This window comes from Dysidea avara, chromosome 1 (genome assembly GCF_963678975.1).
Source record: "Dysidea avara chromosome 1, odDysAvar1.4, whole genome shotgun sequence".
In the NCBI taxonomy this organism is placed as follows: Eukaryota; Metazoa; Porifera; class Demospongiae; order Dictyoceratida; family Dysideidae; genus Dysidea; species Dysidea avara.
Window position 1 is genome coordinate 3,086,092 of NC_089272.1, and position 17,094 is coordinate 3,103,185.

General features: G+C 37.4%; 4 protein-coding genes across 10 annotated transcripts in view; 3 read left to right on the forward strand and 1 right to left on the reverse strand.

Moving 5' to 3' along the window:
• LOC136253261 (protein Aster-A-like) overlaps positions 1-17,094 on the reverse strand; it is a 64,317-nt gene that overhangs the window by 16,963 nt on the left and 30,260 nt on the right. For 3 of the 4 annotated variants that reach the window (XM_066045907.1, XM_066045920.1, XM_066045900.1), the window contains 7 exons: positions 2,869-3,108; positions 2,421-2,751; positions 2,023-2,202; positions 1,920-1,972; positions 1,772-1,862; positions 1,240-1,358; positions 501-551 (listed from right to left, as the gene is read on the reverse strand). In XM_066045907.1, coding sequence (XP_065901979.1) covers positions 501-551; positions 1,240-1,358; positions 1,772-1,862; positions 1,920-1,972; positions 2,023-2,202; positions 2,421-2,751; positions 2,869-3,108 — 1,065 coding nt within the window. The remainder of the gene's footprint in view (positions 1-500; positions 552-1,239; positions 1,359-1,771; positions 1,863-1,919; positions 1,973-2,022; positions 2,203-2,420; positions 2,752-2,868; positions 3,109-17,094) is intronic. The other variant, XM_066045913.1, reaches the window with a different exon arrangement.
• On the forward strand, positions 5,565-7,784 carry LOC136253187 (uncharacterized). Of its 3 annotated transcripts, XM_066045821.1 has the most exons (3): positions 5,565-5,701; positions 6,512-6,582; positions 6,857-7,784. In XM_066045821.1, exons 2-3 carry the CDS (start codon positions 6,512-6,514, stop codon positions 7,581-7,583), a joined length of 798 nt encoding a protein of 265 aa, XP_065901893.1. In that variant the 5' UTR covers positions 5,565-5,701; the 3' UTR covers positions 7,584-7,784. The 3 variants fall into 3 exon arrangements, with proteins under 3 accessions (XP_065901893.1, XP_065901902.1, XP_065901886.1); XM_066045830.1 differs by lacking the exon at positions 6,512-6,582; XM_066045814.1 differs by lacking the exon at positions 5,565-5,701 and having other exon boundaries at positions 5,711-6,582.
• Positions 12,745-13,918, forward strand: LOC136247469 (uncharacterized). Of its 2 annotated transcripts, XM_066039285.1 has the most exons (3): positions 12,745-12,901; positions 13,058-13,393; positions 13,481-13,918. In XM_066039285.1, the coding sequence occupies exons 1-3, from the start codon at positions 12,843-12,845 to the stop codon at positions 13,836-13,838; spliced, it is 753 nt and encodes a 250-aa protein (XP_065895357.1). In that variant the 5' UTR covers positions 12,745-12,842; the 3' UTR covers positions 13,839-13,918. The 2 variants fall into 2 exon arrangements, with proteins under 2 accessions (XP_065895357.1, XP_065895291.1); XM_066039219.1 differs by having other exon boundaries at positions 12,746-12,901; positions 13,058-13,918.
• LOC136253301 (uncharacterized) lies at positions 14,778-16,233 on the forward strand. The gene is made up of 2 exons (XM_066045947.1): positions 14,778-14,871; positions 15,093-16,233. The coding sequence occupies exons 1-2, from the start codon at positions 14,801-14,803 to the stop codon at positions 16,045-16,047; spliced, it is 1,026 nt and encodes a 341-aa protein (XP_065902019.1). The 5' UTR covers positions 14,778-14,800; the 3' UTR covers positions 16,048-16,233.

Consider the following 17,094-nt stretch of genomic DNA (forward strand, 5'->3'; position numbering starts at 1 on the left):
ACAGCATTTAATTATTTCAGTACACGTTGGTGACTGTTCTTTAAAGTATTTCAATGCTAAGCGACTGTTATATTGGAGTATTTATATCCGGCTATGTTGTAATACCTTCATTCATATACTATTTATTATCTTACAAGTTCTACTTCTTATCACTTGAATTATTACTTTTGCTTTAATTCACGGGTAAATCAATAATTCAAACATTCTAGTAGACAGTAGCCTCTCAGATATCTGACCCTCACTTACCCGAAATTGGAAGTGACTGCTCTATTAGAGCATTTCAACTAAAGTGTATGTTTTATTAGAGTATTTCAACAGAGTCTGTACATTCTGAGCACTTTTACCATTGCCTGAGACCATTGGGAAACAAGTGTCCACTGAAGAAGCCTAAAAGTGGGTTCATATTACAGAGTAAGATATCAAAATACTTGGGGCTAGGCAGAAGAGTCTTTATTAGAGAAAAGTCCTGAAACAATTGCTATACTATCCTACACACTCACTTCAGTGTTCACGGTGTGTTTCAGTCCCATCTGACCTTCCTTGGAGTATATCTGTGTGGGGGAGATCATGTGATCCAGTGTGTGACATCACATGATGTGTAACATGAGGTCATACAGGTCAAAAAGAGTACTTAAGTACAGTACTTAGATTGCAAGTCAGTTACAATTTCCTATGCTACTTATACACTGTATCACATGAAAAATAGCCAATCAGATACTTAGTAAGAATTAACCAACATGCAAAACTTGCACAGACTGTGGCAGTGCTAGAAATAACTGCCAACAATAGTCAACTTTGGTTAGACAAATTTACTGTGGATTAGCCTATTAATAACCAACAGAAATTCCAAAAAAGGTTGAACAATTTTGATAGTTCACAGGGGCGGATCCAGAGTCTGGAAAGAGGGGGGGCACCTTGCTGTAAAAAGTTGAAGAGCAAAAAAAAAAAAAGAAAAAAAAAAAAAAAAAAGGTCACAACAATAATAGCTAGTTATCCTTTACCAAATATATTATATCACGTATGTTATGTAAAATAAAATCCTATTTATAGCTTCATAAGTAAGCTGCACTGCCTCATGAACATTGTGACTGCTTTATTAGAGTAATTGACTGCTCTATTAGAGTATCTCGATCTTGTATGCAATTTCTTGAAGGGGGGGGGGGGGGGGCATTTGCCCCAAATGCCCCATCCTGGATCCGCCATTGGTTCATACCATTATTACTCATCATATGTGTATACCTGATGTTCTGTTGACGGGGAGAATTTAGGTCCAAAGGAATAATTCAGGGATAGAGTGTATTTGATGTCTCTTAACTTGGAGTTGTCTGGCTGACTGACCCACTCCCCAAACTCCAGATCTGTATACAAACATGTGGTTGTGATAACACTACACTAAACCTATTAATGTGGACACTTGAGGATACAAGCATGATACAGATGCTTAGACACTCACACAATGAAGTGTGTAATGAAAGCAAGACATGTAGTACTCTAATGCAGAAAATAGCATCCACAATGCACAGTTAAGTGTGGTCCCATTATCTTAAGGTACTTGTGGGATTGATACACAATAATGTAAGTCAACGCAATACTTGTACATCTTCATATTACATTTCATCACTTTACCACTGTGTCTATAATATCATCAATTATCATGATAAACACCCCCAAGATAAATGTATAATGTGTACAGTACTCCTAACCTGATGATGTACACTTGTAACCAATACTCATCCTTATTTGCCTTATACAGTTACACTCAGTCACTTACTGACGGTTCTTCTGCCTTTTAAGAATGCCCTTATGAACTCGTGGTCAGTGAACAACATTTGGAACAAGCTCTCTACATCACAATTGTATGCCTACAAATATAACAAGAGATGGAGGGGGAAATCTGGGGGTGATATCATTGTAGGTACCTCATTAAGTATGAGATTGCCAGTGTGTTCAGAGCATCCACAGGAGACCTCCCCTAAAATACATACAGCTTAGCAGTACATGTTTGGGAACTACTTGACGTACCTATTTCATCACAAATAGAGCTGGCTTCAAATTCAAACTCCGATGACCTCATGCTTTCTGCAACAGAGATGATGTCGTTCATGTCACCACCACCCCCAGGGGTTAACGCTGACAGACTGGACTCGCTGTGTTGCTTGCTCTTCAAAGATTGTTGATCATGTACTGGGGGTGTGAAATACACTGGAATAGAACCAGTTCAAAATAGAACACATAAAAGATGAAATTGTCCATGGTCCCATTTGTATTAGTGTATGCATATTTAGACTCCTGCAATTAGGACACCTCACTAATAAGGACACAGCTGAGATGGTTGTTAAAAAACTCACCACTCTTGTAGATGAAAATAGATACAAAGAGAATTGAAGTGAACTTAATTTAAGATACAAACACACACTCACAAGATCTGTCCCCATCACCATTAACAGGATCAACAATGACATAGTCCATTTCACTTCGTCTAGAAGACGCAGGAGATCCATTTTGTGTGGCGTTAGCTTCCTCTTCTTTAAGCAGTGTTGTCTCTCTGGCTGGGGCTGTGGGTAACACCTCTTCTGTTTCTGTGGTAACAGAGTCACTAGTGACATCACTGGTGTGTGCAGCACTATCAGCATCTTGTTCTTTAATGCCCGGGAGCTGGTTGGATTTGCCCTCACTAGAAGACTGGGATTTCTGAGAACGGAAACTTCGAAATAAGTTGAAATCCAAATGAGATGAGAACTGACGGACAGCCTACAATTGACACATTATGTACTTTTCCATACAGCACTTATGAAAGTATATACTTCTCATAACCTTAATACATGTGTACACCACAAATAGTTACGTAATACTACACACTACACTTACAGATCTTCCACTACTGGAGGAGGTCACTTGTGTAGCAGATGAACTAGAAGTTGCTCCACTATCAGATGTGGCGGTAGTGTCTCCAGTTAGTGAGCCAGTAGATGATGATGTTGACGTGTTCTTTTCTCTGCTAAGTTTGACTGGACCCCACAAGTCATCCGGGGTGATGTCTTCTGATACATCATCTCCTGTGGCCTTCCTGGCTGACCGGAATAGTTCCATCGGAGTCATGGCTAATTGCTGGAAGAATACAATGTATTGTTTAGATATTTGTATCTATCTAATGTTTAGATCTGATCTGGATGTATTCATACACTGTATACATAAATTGAATAGTCAGTGACTACAGTACGGGATAAGCCAGTCAGGTGAAACTGATGGTAATACAATCCTACAGTATAACAGGTTTATACTTAAAACCATAGTGTTCATGTCTGTGTGCACATGTAGCTGTATAACTAATGTGTACTTGACAACAAATCACATAGCACACATGCACAAATAACAGTATTATTTTACCTTTACTTTTTGTACTCTACTCAAAACATAGGAAATAGTAACACATAGCTGGCTACAATATGCACACATATACGTAAGACAGAAGGACGTTGATACTATTACATGACCTCTTATGACTCATTGCAGTATTGTAAGGGTGACATAAACATTCATAAAGCAAGTCACACAAAATACACATGCACTTTCATCTTCATCAATGAATTCCTAATTGCTGTTTTAACTATTTATTGGTCTAGACCCTCATTTTTCCCCATACGAGTTCTGCACTGTCAGCATGTCAGCCCACACACACACACAGAGTACAAACACACAAAATGTACCTAGGCACTTTTTGCTCTGGCATCAACAGGCCTTATTATAGACAAGATGATGGCTAGTGGTGGTGCACTGTGGGTAAATTATTAGCAGTACAGCAAATGGTCAAACTGTATACAATACTAGTACTGTTTAACTAAACTACAACTTGTACATACAATGAAAAGCTACAAAATGTGTTATGATATTCTGGTATGTTCACAGGCGTCCTGAATTGTTTTATCACAAAAGATTAGTGACAATTCATTTATCTAACACATCCTTGCAGTCAAAAGCTGTGACAACCATTTACCATGGAACTCACTTAAGAGAGAAAGATGCGATATGTGGTGGAACAATAGGACAGCCCAGCACATACACGTTCAAGGGGAAGGAAAAGAAATGGCGCATACTGGGAGGTGAAAAATTCTACAGTCCATTATGTTGCAGTTATTTGGCTGAACCAAATGAATACCCGAAAGCCATGACACCAGATAACTGCCTAGATGAGGTGTTTAGACCATTTGTATGGTTTGGTACAGAGAAAGCCGACACTGACAGGTATGGTCCATTTTGTTTTGAGGTTGACTTCCAAAGTGTACTGGAAGCTTACCAGATGTGTAGAAGAAAAAGAGATGTCTGTTACAGAGCTGGTGGAACATTGGTTTATAGACAAGAGGTCACTCATGTTGTTATAATCTGCTGTGAAGAAGACCAACAGTACCACTCTTACCCAATTATCCAAATCAACAGCAGCAAATATTTTGAGCCACCGTGGAAGTCAGCAAGTGAAATGACAGAGTGTCCAGAAGTGTCTAGTCTTGCCACTACTTCAAAGCATATTCTCCTAAATGAAAAGGCATGAATATACTGTACGGCTTTTGCATTGTACCTTCCTGGGGACACAAAACTTCAGCTATCCTCTGCAGCAGCAGCAAAGATAAGTGAAAACACTCACACCGGGTACTGTGTGAAAAGCAAAGGCGAATGCTTCTATGCAGCTTGACTAATAGCGAAGAACCATACTGTGTGTATGTCTGTGCTAATGTGTAATAATTTAAGTGACTGTGAAAATATTCCATTGTATGAATACGTGGACACAAGTATGTACCATTACAACATTATGAGTTGTTAGATCTTTTCACTATGTACGCATGTACATACAATCGAAATAGCTCACAACAACTTTTACAAGAAGATTGCTATCCAATCTACCAACTTGCTGCCAAGAATTAGTCAACTAAATATTGCATATACAAGTATGTTAAAGTATATGGCACATCTGCTTGTGCTATGCAGGTACTTAAGTATAGTAAAGGTTAATACAAACTAAATACAATTTAATATATGGATTTAGCAGTCAGAATAAATCTTTTGTTTGCAATTAGCTTTATGAGGGTCAAATTTTATTTTCAGACCTACAGTTACCCTACAATATAACGTATAGCTGTCAAGTAAATTCTGGCAGTGTAGTGCATATTTTGTGTACTTTGTTATACAATTCTGTAGCAGAAACTACATAGCTTAAAGAGCCAACCTTCTGGGGGGGGAGGGGGAGGAGGCTTTAAAATAATACCAAACTATTTTAATGCCATTTTTTTCCTGGGTAGAAAGCTTCATCCCCTAAACCACAACCATAGCACACTGCACTAATCTTCATATGCACATAGCTCAATGAGTTTCCTGTGCACAGGCATTATCAAAGCCTTTATGCTAGGGACTGCATGCATGAACATAACTACAAAGCAAGAAAAACATTATATCAAGTAAAACATCAGAGTCAGTGGTTAGTAGCATTCCACGAATACCTCATTTACTGTGAAATTGGCTAGCTGGTTATTATAATGTAACAACTTGTGGTCAACAGTGCCAGTAGTACAAAAGACAGCTTTACCACACACAGTAATATTATTCTAGCATTGCTAACTAGAGTTGTAGTGGCTATAGACATGGCTAGCAGTTCAACTGATAATAGCATTGATGTAGAGATTGATGAACCCTTAAATCCCAGCTACCACAAGTATGTCAGTTAATATATGTATGAAGTATTTAGAATAACAATGGATAGAAGTTGTGAAGCAGTATAGTAACAGTAATTAATCAGCTAGCCCTCAAATTATCTGAGTTAAATAAAACCCTAAGTAACCACATTTACAGTAGTCAAGCTTTAAAGTACTGTATCTTCCAAGCTACTACCAGGAATTAGAGAAACACTATCACAGTAGTGCATGACCATGTATACTACAGTGTAGTACTAAGTGATATACAGAAAGTCCTCACTCTACTAAATGTGTCCATCTTTATATTATCTCGGTCATAAAACAGTAATTTGAATAATTCACACATGCGTAAGTTGCTATAGCAACTTATTATAATAACAAAAGCAAAACCTACTAAACTTTATGATCATCATTCTAAGGCTTAAATCTTTGTTGAATGACAATATCCCAACTGAAATAACTACACTACATACAGCTGCAAGACAGTACGTATATTGAGACTGTACAAATACATTTCTTTTGTTCGCACAAAATCAACTTTGTGGTTGCAAACTTCCTACCTAGAATTGCCAGTTGAGATCCCTCCAAAATAATTTCCTCATGAAAGCCTCTAAATTTCAAAACGAAAGTATTCCCCTTCTCAAATTACAGGATATTTGGTCAATATTGAGTAAATAATTTAATCAATTGTTTAGACTAGCACAACAGAAGGTAAAGTCCTCAACCACATGACTACACAGTCAGCCCCTCAACTATACTATAACATACACACTACATACTAATACAACAGTATTGTATTGTGCTTTGATTTGTTGTTGTTATTGAGCTAGATGGCTAACTTATCAGTTGATGATAATATTGATGTTGACATTGATGAACCAGTAGACTACAGCAAGCATGAGTTAGTGTTACTATAGTGTATACAATATCTGTTTGCTTGGCCCTTTATATTAATTTTTTACAACTCATTACTTTAGCAAAGGATGTTCCTCTTAACACATAAGTTAGAAAGATTATACAAGTAATTACTTTCAATTTATTAAGCAAACAAATTCCTTAACAGCTTCCTATAATGCTACATCCTTCCAGAGTCAGCGGTTTACTGTGGAAATGTCTTATTAAAAAATGTTGTGATGTAATGTAGAGCATTCTCTTACATGCTTGTAATCCTCTAGGTGTCCAGAGTTGTTCTACCCGAAGCAGTTTGTCAGTATCAAGTCACCACACAAACTGATACAACACAATGTAGTGGACACCATATATCATGGTACTCATCTACAACAAGCTACTGAAATATGTGGACGGTCAGCACAGCCATTGATGTACACATTTAAAGCAACAGAGAAGAAATGGCGTACACTTGGTAAAGGATACACTGAAGCAAACTGTAGTTACTTAATCAAGCCAAATGAAAGTGCTGCTCTACCAATAGGATCTAATGAAGTATTTGGTCCATTTCTATGGTTTGGAACAGACAAAAGTGAAACTGAGAACTACGGCCCATGGTGCTTTGAACTAGACTTTCCCAGTGTCCTGGAGGCTTATCACATGTGTAGACAAAACAGACAGATTTGCTCGAGGGTGGGTGGAACACTGATCTACAAACATGAAATTACTCACGTTGTTATAATTTGCTGTGAAGAAGATAAAGAATGCCAGCAGTATCCATTAATACAAGCTAACAACAGTAGATACTTTGTGTTACCCATCAGTGATGATAACTATGGTATGGCGATAGCATCAAACAGTGTAAACATTGCCCCAAGGCATGAACATGTGACACTAGCCTTCTACCTACCTGGGGACAGCAAGCTGAGACTACCAGTAACAGCCGGGGAAATCAGTGAAAACAAACACCAATATTGTGTGAAAAGCGAAGGCGGAGTATGCCAACATAAATAAATGAGGAAGTGTTCCAGTTCTTTAAAGTTGTATGTATGTTTACACTCCAAATGTACACATATGAAATTGTAAATTAAACAGATCCGTATGTGATGCAAATGTAAATACAAATTTGTGTAATTTGCTAAATTTAAGTTGTGCTCTAAAATATACAAGAATGATGACAAAATTATATGATAACAATACAATGTCATCTGATAAGTACTACATAATTGAACAGTGTACAGGCTTTGGGGGTGGTAGTGTAAGCATTTCTGTGCTTACTTTTATGTGTATGGCATCTTGGGGCCATACCCACTAGACTGTCAGATCACTTCTGGTGTATTCTCAGGCATACCTGAAAAATTGCCACTCCAGAAATTTTTGTAGTTTAAACTCTCTTAGATTGTTTCTGATGCATCCTGAGGCACTTTCATTTAAACTATTGCTCAAAATTTAAGGGCCCCCAGAATTTGTCAAGGGGGTGAGCACCCCCTCTCCCAAATGAAACCCTGAATGCGTACGTTTTTACTGAAACTACTAGATGGATGGTTTTCTGTACATGAAGAGATCCCAAGAACTAACTACAAGACAGTTCATATTGTGGATATTATATATATTACACAAAGTGTTTAGTACTACAGCTGAAATGCATGGTAGATGATGCATGTAGCAAAACTCCTTTTTATATGTTTATACCATGTTCAGTGCTTCAGTTGTGAGACAAAATTGATAGACTGCAAGCAATTGACAAAGAATGCTATGTCTAAGTCACACTTGTCTTTTGTAAAATAGCCATGTTACATTGTATACCCATCTTGTACTATATGTTGTAGATGGTATAGTTCTAATGCAACTCCTCCATGTGCGGTACTACCCAATAGTGGTGTGCGATATCAGGATTTTCATTTTGATACGATATCGATACGAAAATGGGGTAAATATCGAAATTTCGATTTGATTTCAATAATTTTAAATTGTGTGGGTGGAATAATTGCGTGGGCAGCCGATATTTATAAATATGTTCGAATACAATTTACAGACTACAACTATTGCAAAGAACTAATAATAAGCCTAGAAAACTGGTAGACAAGCTTTTAAAGTGGCTAGATTGTACAGAACCAACCTTCATTTCTAGCATGATTGTACAATCACACACTAAATGCTGTAAATTATTGAAATATTTGTCAATATTTCGATAATTATTGCAAAATATTGTCTTTTCGATAAATATTGAAATCTGCTAAAGCAGTATCGAAAATCAATACGATAACGACATCAACAAATTATCACGATTTCGATATTTTTTCGATATATCGCACACCACTACTGCCCAAGCGCAACGTCATTTCTTGCGAGTGAGTGTGATTAAAAAACTCACTAATTAAAGAGCATGGCAGCCGTTTTGCTAGCAAGTTGTTATCCCTCGCTAGCAAAATGACTGCCACGCCCTTTACTTAGTGAGTTTTTTAATTGCACGCACTCGCGAGAAACTACATTGTGCTTGGGTGGTACTGTAGATGATCATACTTATGTACACATACACAAGAGATGGATAACAAAGAATATGAAATCTTTTGTCCACCATTAAATGGACCGGTCACTAATTACGTTTTCACTTGGTTTAGTGGCCAAATACTGGTAAGTGTCCCTTGCATGATCAACATGTCAATTATAAGAACATCATTGACTATATCAAATGGCATGTAAATAAAAATTGTGTGTTGTGTGTGCACACGCGTGCATGTGTGATTGTATGGAGTCATGCTCATGCACAAACACATATTCTCATTCCCATCACAAAACCTCAAATAGTTTCCCTTGCTGTCCACAAAATCAACCTTATGGTCAGACACTTCCTTAGGGTGTAAACTGTTGCCATGTCTCCATAACACAACATACAATGATTCCCTCCTTGTTAAAGTTCAGGTCAAACTTAAATAAACATAAGATGGCCGCACCATAGAGTAATACTGGCCACACGACTGTACAAATCTGAATTATATATTATGTAAACTACACTCTAATATGCTAGTCAGTATTCTACTGGGAACAATTTGCCACTATCAAGTCACCACACAAACTGATAACATAACGGACACCATATATCATGTGTAACAAGCTACTGAAATATGTGGACAGTCAGCACAGCCCTTAATGTGATATTAGTGAAGGCTACACCAAAGCAAAACTGTAGTTATCTAATCAAGCCAAATGAAAGTGCTGTCCTACCAATAGGATCTAATGAAGAATTACGGCCTAGTGTCCTGGAGGATTATCACATGTGTAGACAAAAAGGACAGATTTGCTCAAGGATGGGTGGAGCTCTAATCTACAAATAACAAACACTTTCATTATAATGTACTTTGAAAGAGATAAAGAATGCCATCGGTATCCATTAATACAAGCCTTAGTGCATTGATAACTATGGTCTGGTGATAGCATCAAACAGTGTAGCCGGGGAAATCAGCGAAAACAAAAACAATAGTATTGTATGAAGATCGGGTGTGACATAAACGAATCAGCAACTATTCCTGTTCTCATACTTGCACATACCAGAAAGTTTTTATAAACACATAGTGTATATGTACACACACATTGCACATCACTTCTCTTTGTATTTGCAAGCCTCAAAGCCAGCCTTGAGAGGTTCATAGGCTGGCCTTATAACTTATCTTTTTTCTTTACTGCAGGAATCATCCAAGAAAAGAACAAAAAAAACCTAGCTGCTATATTTGTGAATCTATGTGTCTATTGTAAATTTGAAACTGAATAAAATGATTGTCATGTAGCTAATAGGGTGACCTGTAATGCAACTGAACCCTGTACAGAGTGTTATGTACGTATAACTGAACTATCTACAGAATGATTTTACATGGCTGAATATTCTACAGGGCGAATAATTTACCCTGTAGAGAATTCAGCTATGTTGGAAGTCACCCTAGAGATTTCAGCTATAATTCAATAACAATTCACCCTGTAGTGAGTTCAGCTACAAACGTGTCACCATGTAGAGAGTTCAGCTACAAAAAAATTCACCCTGTAGTAACTTCAGCTATGAATAAGTCACCCTGTAGAGAGATCAGCTGCAATAAAGTCACCATGCAGAGAGTTCAGGTGCAAAAACATCACCCTAGCTACGAACAGGCCGCCCAATAGATGTTACAAGTCACCCTTTAGTCTGTACAGGGTGACTTGTTTGTAGTTGAACTCTTTACATGGTGACTTGGTTGTAGACTAGCTGAATGCTCCAATAGGCGACCGCCTTATTAGAGTGTTACACCTGGTTGATTTTCATAGTATAACTCAGTGGGTTCTAATCTGATTTCTTGTAAGCTGCTTAAAAGGCCTTTCTAAACTCATTACTCTACCTTTCTATCTATTTTCAGCTTGTTCCCCATTAATTGGTTTGCCTGGTAGACAGGGCAAGTAATACTTTTTTATTACTAACAAAACTCAATTACACATGGTTGGCGCTTTTGTTATAACTCCATGACTGTTGCTGCGATTTCTTTCAAACCACAAAAGGTTCACACTACACAGTTATTCCATGTACACAGGTCAATTTGCAAGTCATTCCTTCAAGTGGTTGCAGCTGTGACAAAATTACTTCAAAAATTGCACATAACTTCCTTGTTCTTTAACCAGAATCTTTTCCTTACAAGAAATTGAAATTTCAAAGTGCTAACTCAAGTACAGATCCAATAGAAGCTTCCAGTGTAGTAACAGATGGCATCTTGGTGCACCAAAATATTGGATGCATGATACCGACAGCTTCAAAACATACTGAACTAGACAACAACAGACATGAAGAAGTTGCTTTGGCATTTTACCTCCCTCAAGATATAAAACTTGAAATACTTGCTACAGTTGGAAAAATAACTAATAATGAACACGGTGGGTACTACAAGAAAAGCCAAGGTGACTGTACTGAAAGTCCATACTGCTACTAGAAAATAGCATAAATTGAACATGTACTTACTATTACACTAGTACTTGCCCTACATTTAATATTTTTGCCTCTAAGTTACTACTCAGTGCCTCTAAAAATAATTATGGTGTCACTGGTGTATATAAAATTCATAGCCTTTTAAACAGCTTGTAAGACTTCACAACTAGGTTAAAATGGCAAAAAACAACAGCAAGACACTACAAAGAGGTGATTATTTGCTGCTTCAAAATTTCAAGGGAGTCTGCATGCTCTCCCCAACCACTTGCAACTTGATCTGTTTGTGCCCAGCTCCTGGATCCGCTCTTAATATAAACATTGCGCATGACAGCAAAGGTGGACTGTATTGCAAGAGTAGCTGTAGAGTTATACAGTACAAGTATAGAATGTAAGGTATGAAAATTTTAACACGAACATGTGAAAACTGTAACACTAACATGTTATATTTAGCGGGAAGGTGTGAAAATTCTAACACTAACACGCTATATTTAGCAGGAAGGTGTGAAAATTCTAACACTAACATGTTATATTTAGCAGGAAGGTGTGAAAATTCTAACACTAACATGTTATATTTAGCAGGAAGGTGTGAAAATTCTAACACCAACATGCTATATTTAGCAGGAAGGTGTGAAAATTCTGACACCAACATGCTATATTTAGCAGGAAGGTGTGAAAATTCTAACACTAACATGCTATATTTAGCAGGAAGGTGTGAAAATTCAAACACTAACATGTTATATTTAGCAGGAAGGTGTGAAAATTCTAACACCAACATGCTATATTTAGCAGGAAGGTGTGAAAATTTTAACACTAACATGTTATATTTAGCAGGAAGGTGTGAAAACTCTAACACTAACATGCTATATTTAGCAGGAAGGTGTGAAAATTCTAACACTAACATGTTATATTTAGCAGGAAGGTGTGAAAATTCTAACATTAACATGTTATATTTAGCACAAAGGTGTGAAAATTGCAACATGAACATGATATATCTAACTATCACGAACGTGCTAAATTTAGCATGAAGGTGTGAAAATTCTTACACTAACGTGTTATATTTAGCAGGAAGGTATGAAAACTGCAACACTAACATGCTATAGTTAGCAGTAACATGTTATATATATATTTTAGCATGAAGACTAACACCTGATAGTTCTACCTCATATGCACTTATACGAACAACCTAAGCTTGTGGTCACTATATGCACTGTCAGCAAAACCAGGATAAAATATAACAAGGATAGACACACACATACAAACAGAACACTGTTTCAGTGTGTACAGAATTAGATACCTCACAGAGCTCCAAGTTCTACATAAGTTTACCTGAGATGGCTAGCCAAGACAGCATTGATATTGAGATATCCGAGCCAATAAAAAGCTGCCACAGGTAATTGTGTTTATGTGCACTGTGGGTAAATTATTAGTAGTATAGCAAATGGTCAAACTTGTATACAATACTAGTACTGTTTAACTAAACTACACCTTGTACATACAATGAACAGTTACAAAAATTAATGCGTTATGATATTCTGTATGTTCACAGGCGTCCTGAATTCTTTTATCACAAAAGATTTGTGACAATTCGTTCACTTAACACATCCTTGCAGTCAAAAGCTGTGACAACCATTTACCATGGAACTCACTTAATAGAGAAAGATGCGATATGTGGTGGAACAATAGGACAGCCCAGCACATACACGTTCAAGGGGAAGGAAAAGAAATGGCGCATACTGGGAGGTGAAAAATTCTACAGTCCATTATGTTGCAGTTATTTGGCTGAACCAAATGAATATCCGAAAGCCATGACACCAGATAACTGCCTAGATGAGGTGTTTGGACCATTTGCATGGTTTGGTACAGAGAAAGCCGACACTGACAGGTATGGTCCATTTTGTTTTGAGGTTGACTTCCAAAGTGTACTGGAAGCTTATCAGATGTGTAGAAGAAAAAGAGATGTCTGTTACAGAGCTGGTGGAACATTGGTTTATAGACAAGAGGTCACTCATGTTGTTATAATCTGCTGTGAAGAAGACCAACAGTACCACTCTTACCCAATTATCCAAATCAACAGCAGCAAATATTTTGAACCACCGTGGATGTCAGCAAGTGAAATGACAGAGTGTCCAGAAGTGTCTAGCCTTGCCACTACTTCAACTTCAAAGTATGTTCTTCTAAATGAAAGGTGTGAGTATACGGCTTTTGCATTGTACCTACCTGGGGACACAAAACTTCAGTTATCCTCTGCAGCAGGAAAGATAAGCAAAAATACTCACACTGGGTACTGTGTGAAAAGCAAAGGCGAATGCTGCATGCAATTTGACTAATAGCAAAGAACCATACTGTGTGTATGTCTGTGCTAATGTGTAATATTTAAAGTGATTGTGAAAATATTCCATTGTATGTATACGTGGACACAAGTATGTACCATTACGATATTATCAGTGGTCAGGTCTTGCAATCACAATAGCAAGGGTGATATGGTTCACTATGTACGCATGTACATACAATTGAAATACCTCACAACAACTTATACAAGAAGATTGCTATCCAATCTACCAACTTGCTCCCAAGAATTAGTCAACAACATTGACTAAACATTGCACAATACACGTATGTTAAAGTATATAGCACATCTGCTGGTGCTATGCACGTATTTAAGAATAATACAAACTATAAATTCAATTTAACATATGGATTTAATCATCAGAATAAAATCTTTTGTTTGCAATTAGTTTTGTGAGGGTCAAATTTTCTTTAGACCAACAATATAATTTTATAACTGTCAGGTTTAGTAGAGCAGCGTAGTGCACAGGAATGAGTATTTTGTGTACTTCGTGATAAAATTCTATAACAAAAACTGCATAGCTACTTCTGGTATTTTGAATACATGAGGGAAAGGCTTTAAAATAATGCCAGAACTTTTCAATGCCATTTTTTTCCTGGGTAGAAAGCTTCATCTCCTAAACCACAACCATAGCACACTGCACTAATCTTCATATGCACATAGCTCAATGAGTTTCCTGTGCACAGGCATTATCAAAGCCTTTATGCTAGGGACTGCATGTGTGAACATAACTACAATGCAAGAAAAACATTATATCAAGTAAAACATCAGAGTCAGTGGTTAGTAGTATTCCACGAATACCTCATTTACTGTGAAATTGGCCAGCTGGTTATTATAATGTAACAACCTGTGGTTAACAGTGCCAGTAGTACAAAAGACAGCTTTACCACACACAGTAATATTATTCTAGTGTTGCTAACTAGAGTTGTAGTGACATTGAACATGGCTAGCAGTTCAGCTGATAATACCATTGACATAGAAATTGATGAACCCCTACATCCTAGCTACCACGAGTATGTCAGTTGAAGTGCTTCGTTAGAAGTTATGAAGCAGTATAAGTATAATAACAGTATTATAATCAGCTAGCCCCCAAACAATCTGAGTTAAATAAAAATCCTGAATAATGTCCACTCCTTATAACTGAAGTTGCATATTGGATGCGGTTTAGGCATATCCAACAAGGCATTTGTTAACCATTTCAGTTATAATACAATATTCACACATGTAATTGCAGGTCTCCAGAATTCTTTTACCTAAAGAAATTTGCGACAGTAAAATCAAGACGTTCTGTCTTAAAAACCAGGGTTGTGGATACCATTTATCACTCAACCCATCTACAAGAGGCAAAAAAGATATGTGGAGGTACAAACCGACCCAACACATACATGTTCAAAGGAAAGAAGAAGGAATGGCGCATACTTGGAGCACCCACTAGTAGTTTGACAGGCTATTACAGTGGACAATACTGTAGTTATTTGGTCAACCCAAACAGCCTCACAGAAAAAATGGAGGAGTACAATGCACCAGTATTTGGACCATTTGCATGGTTTGGAACAGAGAAGAAGGAGACTGACATTTATGGTCCCTGCTGTTTCGAGCTGAATTTCCACAGCATGTTGGATGCTTACCAGAAGTGTAGAAGCAATGGTGAAATCTGTTACAGAGCAGGAGGAACATTTGTGTACAAAAGAGAAGTTTCTTACATTGTAATAATTTGCTGCAAAAAAGATAAGGAGTACCAGTCTTACCCACCAATACAAGTCAACAGCAGTAAGTGTTTCATCCCTCCCTGGGAAATCATAGAACAAGAATGTAAAACAGGACCACCTTCAAGCAAGAAGTCCAGATTGAATGGTAATAACACAAGTACATCCAGTGAGCCAACTGCAGCAAAAGCTGGCACTCTGCTGTATCAAAATCTTTCTCCAGGGTTCTCTAGTCCGGAAATTGCTTCAAGCCATGTGTACACAGATAAATCGAGACACGAAAATGTGGTTTTTGCCTTTTACTTGCCGGATGACACAGAAATCCATCTACCAGCTAAAGAAGGAATAATAAGTAAAAACGAACATACTGGATATTGTCTGAAAACAAAAGGCCCATATTGTCAGCTGAAGGGAGACCCAGTAGATGCCAGCTGGTTTTCAGTAGCATCACACTACTCAACGTATGTACTTTCAAAACCTTAACAATACAAACAACAGCACCTTTAATGTGTGTATGCCTGTACTTGGTATGCACACACCACTATTAGTGCTCAGTATAAAAGCTACATACATGTCGTGAAATACATTTGTTCATCAACACATAGCAGCAATCTGTATGTATGTATAATTTTGTAGTACGAGTTAAACGGTGCAATGAAAGTAAGCTGATAGGCCTGAAGAATATTATGCCTGTTTGTGTAATGTATTGTGACATATTTTAGCGTTGCCATTAAACTAACACCATAATAATCATCTTATGAACACAATTATTGTGTACTGCATGTACGTACCACATTTACAGTAGCCAAGTTTTACAGTACTGTATCTTCCAAGCTACTATCAGGAATTAGAAAAACATGAAGATGTAGTGACCATATATAGTACAGTGCAGTATTAAATAATACACAGAGTGCCCTCACTCCACTAAATGTGTCTGTCTTTCTTTTTATTCTATTTCGGTCATAAAACAGTAATTTGAACCACTCACACATGTGTAAGTTTCCACAGCAGTTTATTATAATAACAAAAGCAAAACTTAATACTTTATGATCACAAGGCTGAAGGAGATGATCCAGTTGGTCAGGCCTGAGCCAGACCAATAATCTGGAGCTGGACTAACTAGTTGACCAGCTCAAACTATATTACTCCCATGCAATCTATGGATGATCATATCTACATGTGAGTAGTCATCCTACAGTTTCTCAGCTTAACTAAAGCCCAAAACTACATGTATAATACTTACAATTACCATACAGCACAGCATAGCATTAGCATCGTTTAGTACAGTAATGATTGTGGGTTCTATGTGTCACATGTGCTGACAGTAGAGAATTATCATGTGTACGGCAGGTGCCTTCTGTGATTCTAAACCAGCACACTTAAATCACAATTCAATCTTCATAAAATAATTCATGGCTTGTCACTCTTGGCTTCTTTTACTGGGCACCAGAAGGGCTGGTATTGACAAACTAGTCACCTCATTCTGCGGCAGGAAGCTGCACACCTATACATCACATGGGTGGCCACCTG

Bases quoted from the DNA above. Each gene is read 5' to 3' on its own strand.
- LOC136253187 (XM_066045821.1), top strand. From the start codon at position 6,512: ATGGCTAACTTATCAGTTGATGATAATATTGATGTTGACATTGATGAA. The intron at 6,583-6,856 runs GTTAGTGTTACT...GTAATCCTCTAG, and splicing joins GTAGACTACAGCAAGCATGA to GTGTCCAGAGTTGTTCTACC.
- LOC136247469 (XM_066039219.1), top strand. From the start codon at position 12,843: ATGGCTAGCCAAGACAGCATTGATATTGAGATATCCGAGCCAATAAAA. The intron at 12,902-13,057 runs GTAATTGTGTTT...GTATGTTCACAG, and splicing joins CCAATAAAAAGCTGCCACAG to GCGTCCTGAATTCTTTTATC.
- LOC136253301 (XM_066045947.1), top strand. From the start codon at position 14,801: ATGGCTAGCAGTTCAGCTGATAATACCATTGACATAGAAATTGATGAA. The intron at 14,872-15,092 runs GTATGTCAGTTG...ATGTAATTGCAG, and splicing joins CTACATCCTAGCTACCACGA to GTCTCCAGAATTCTTTTACC.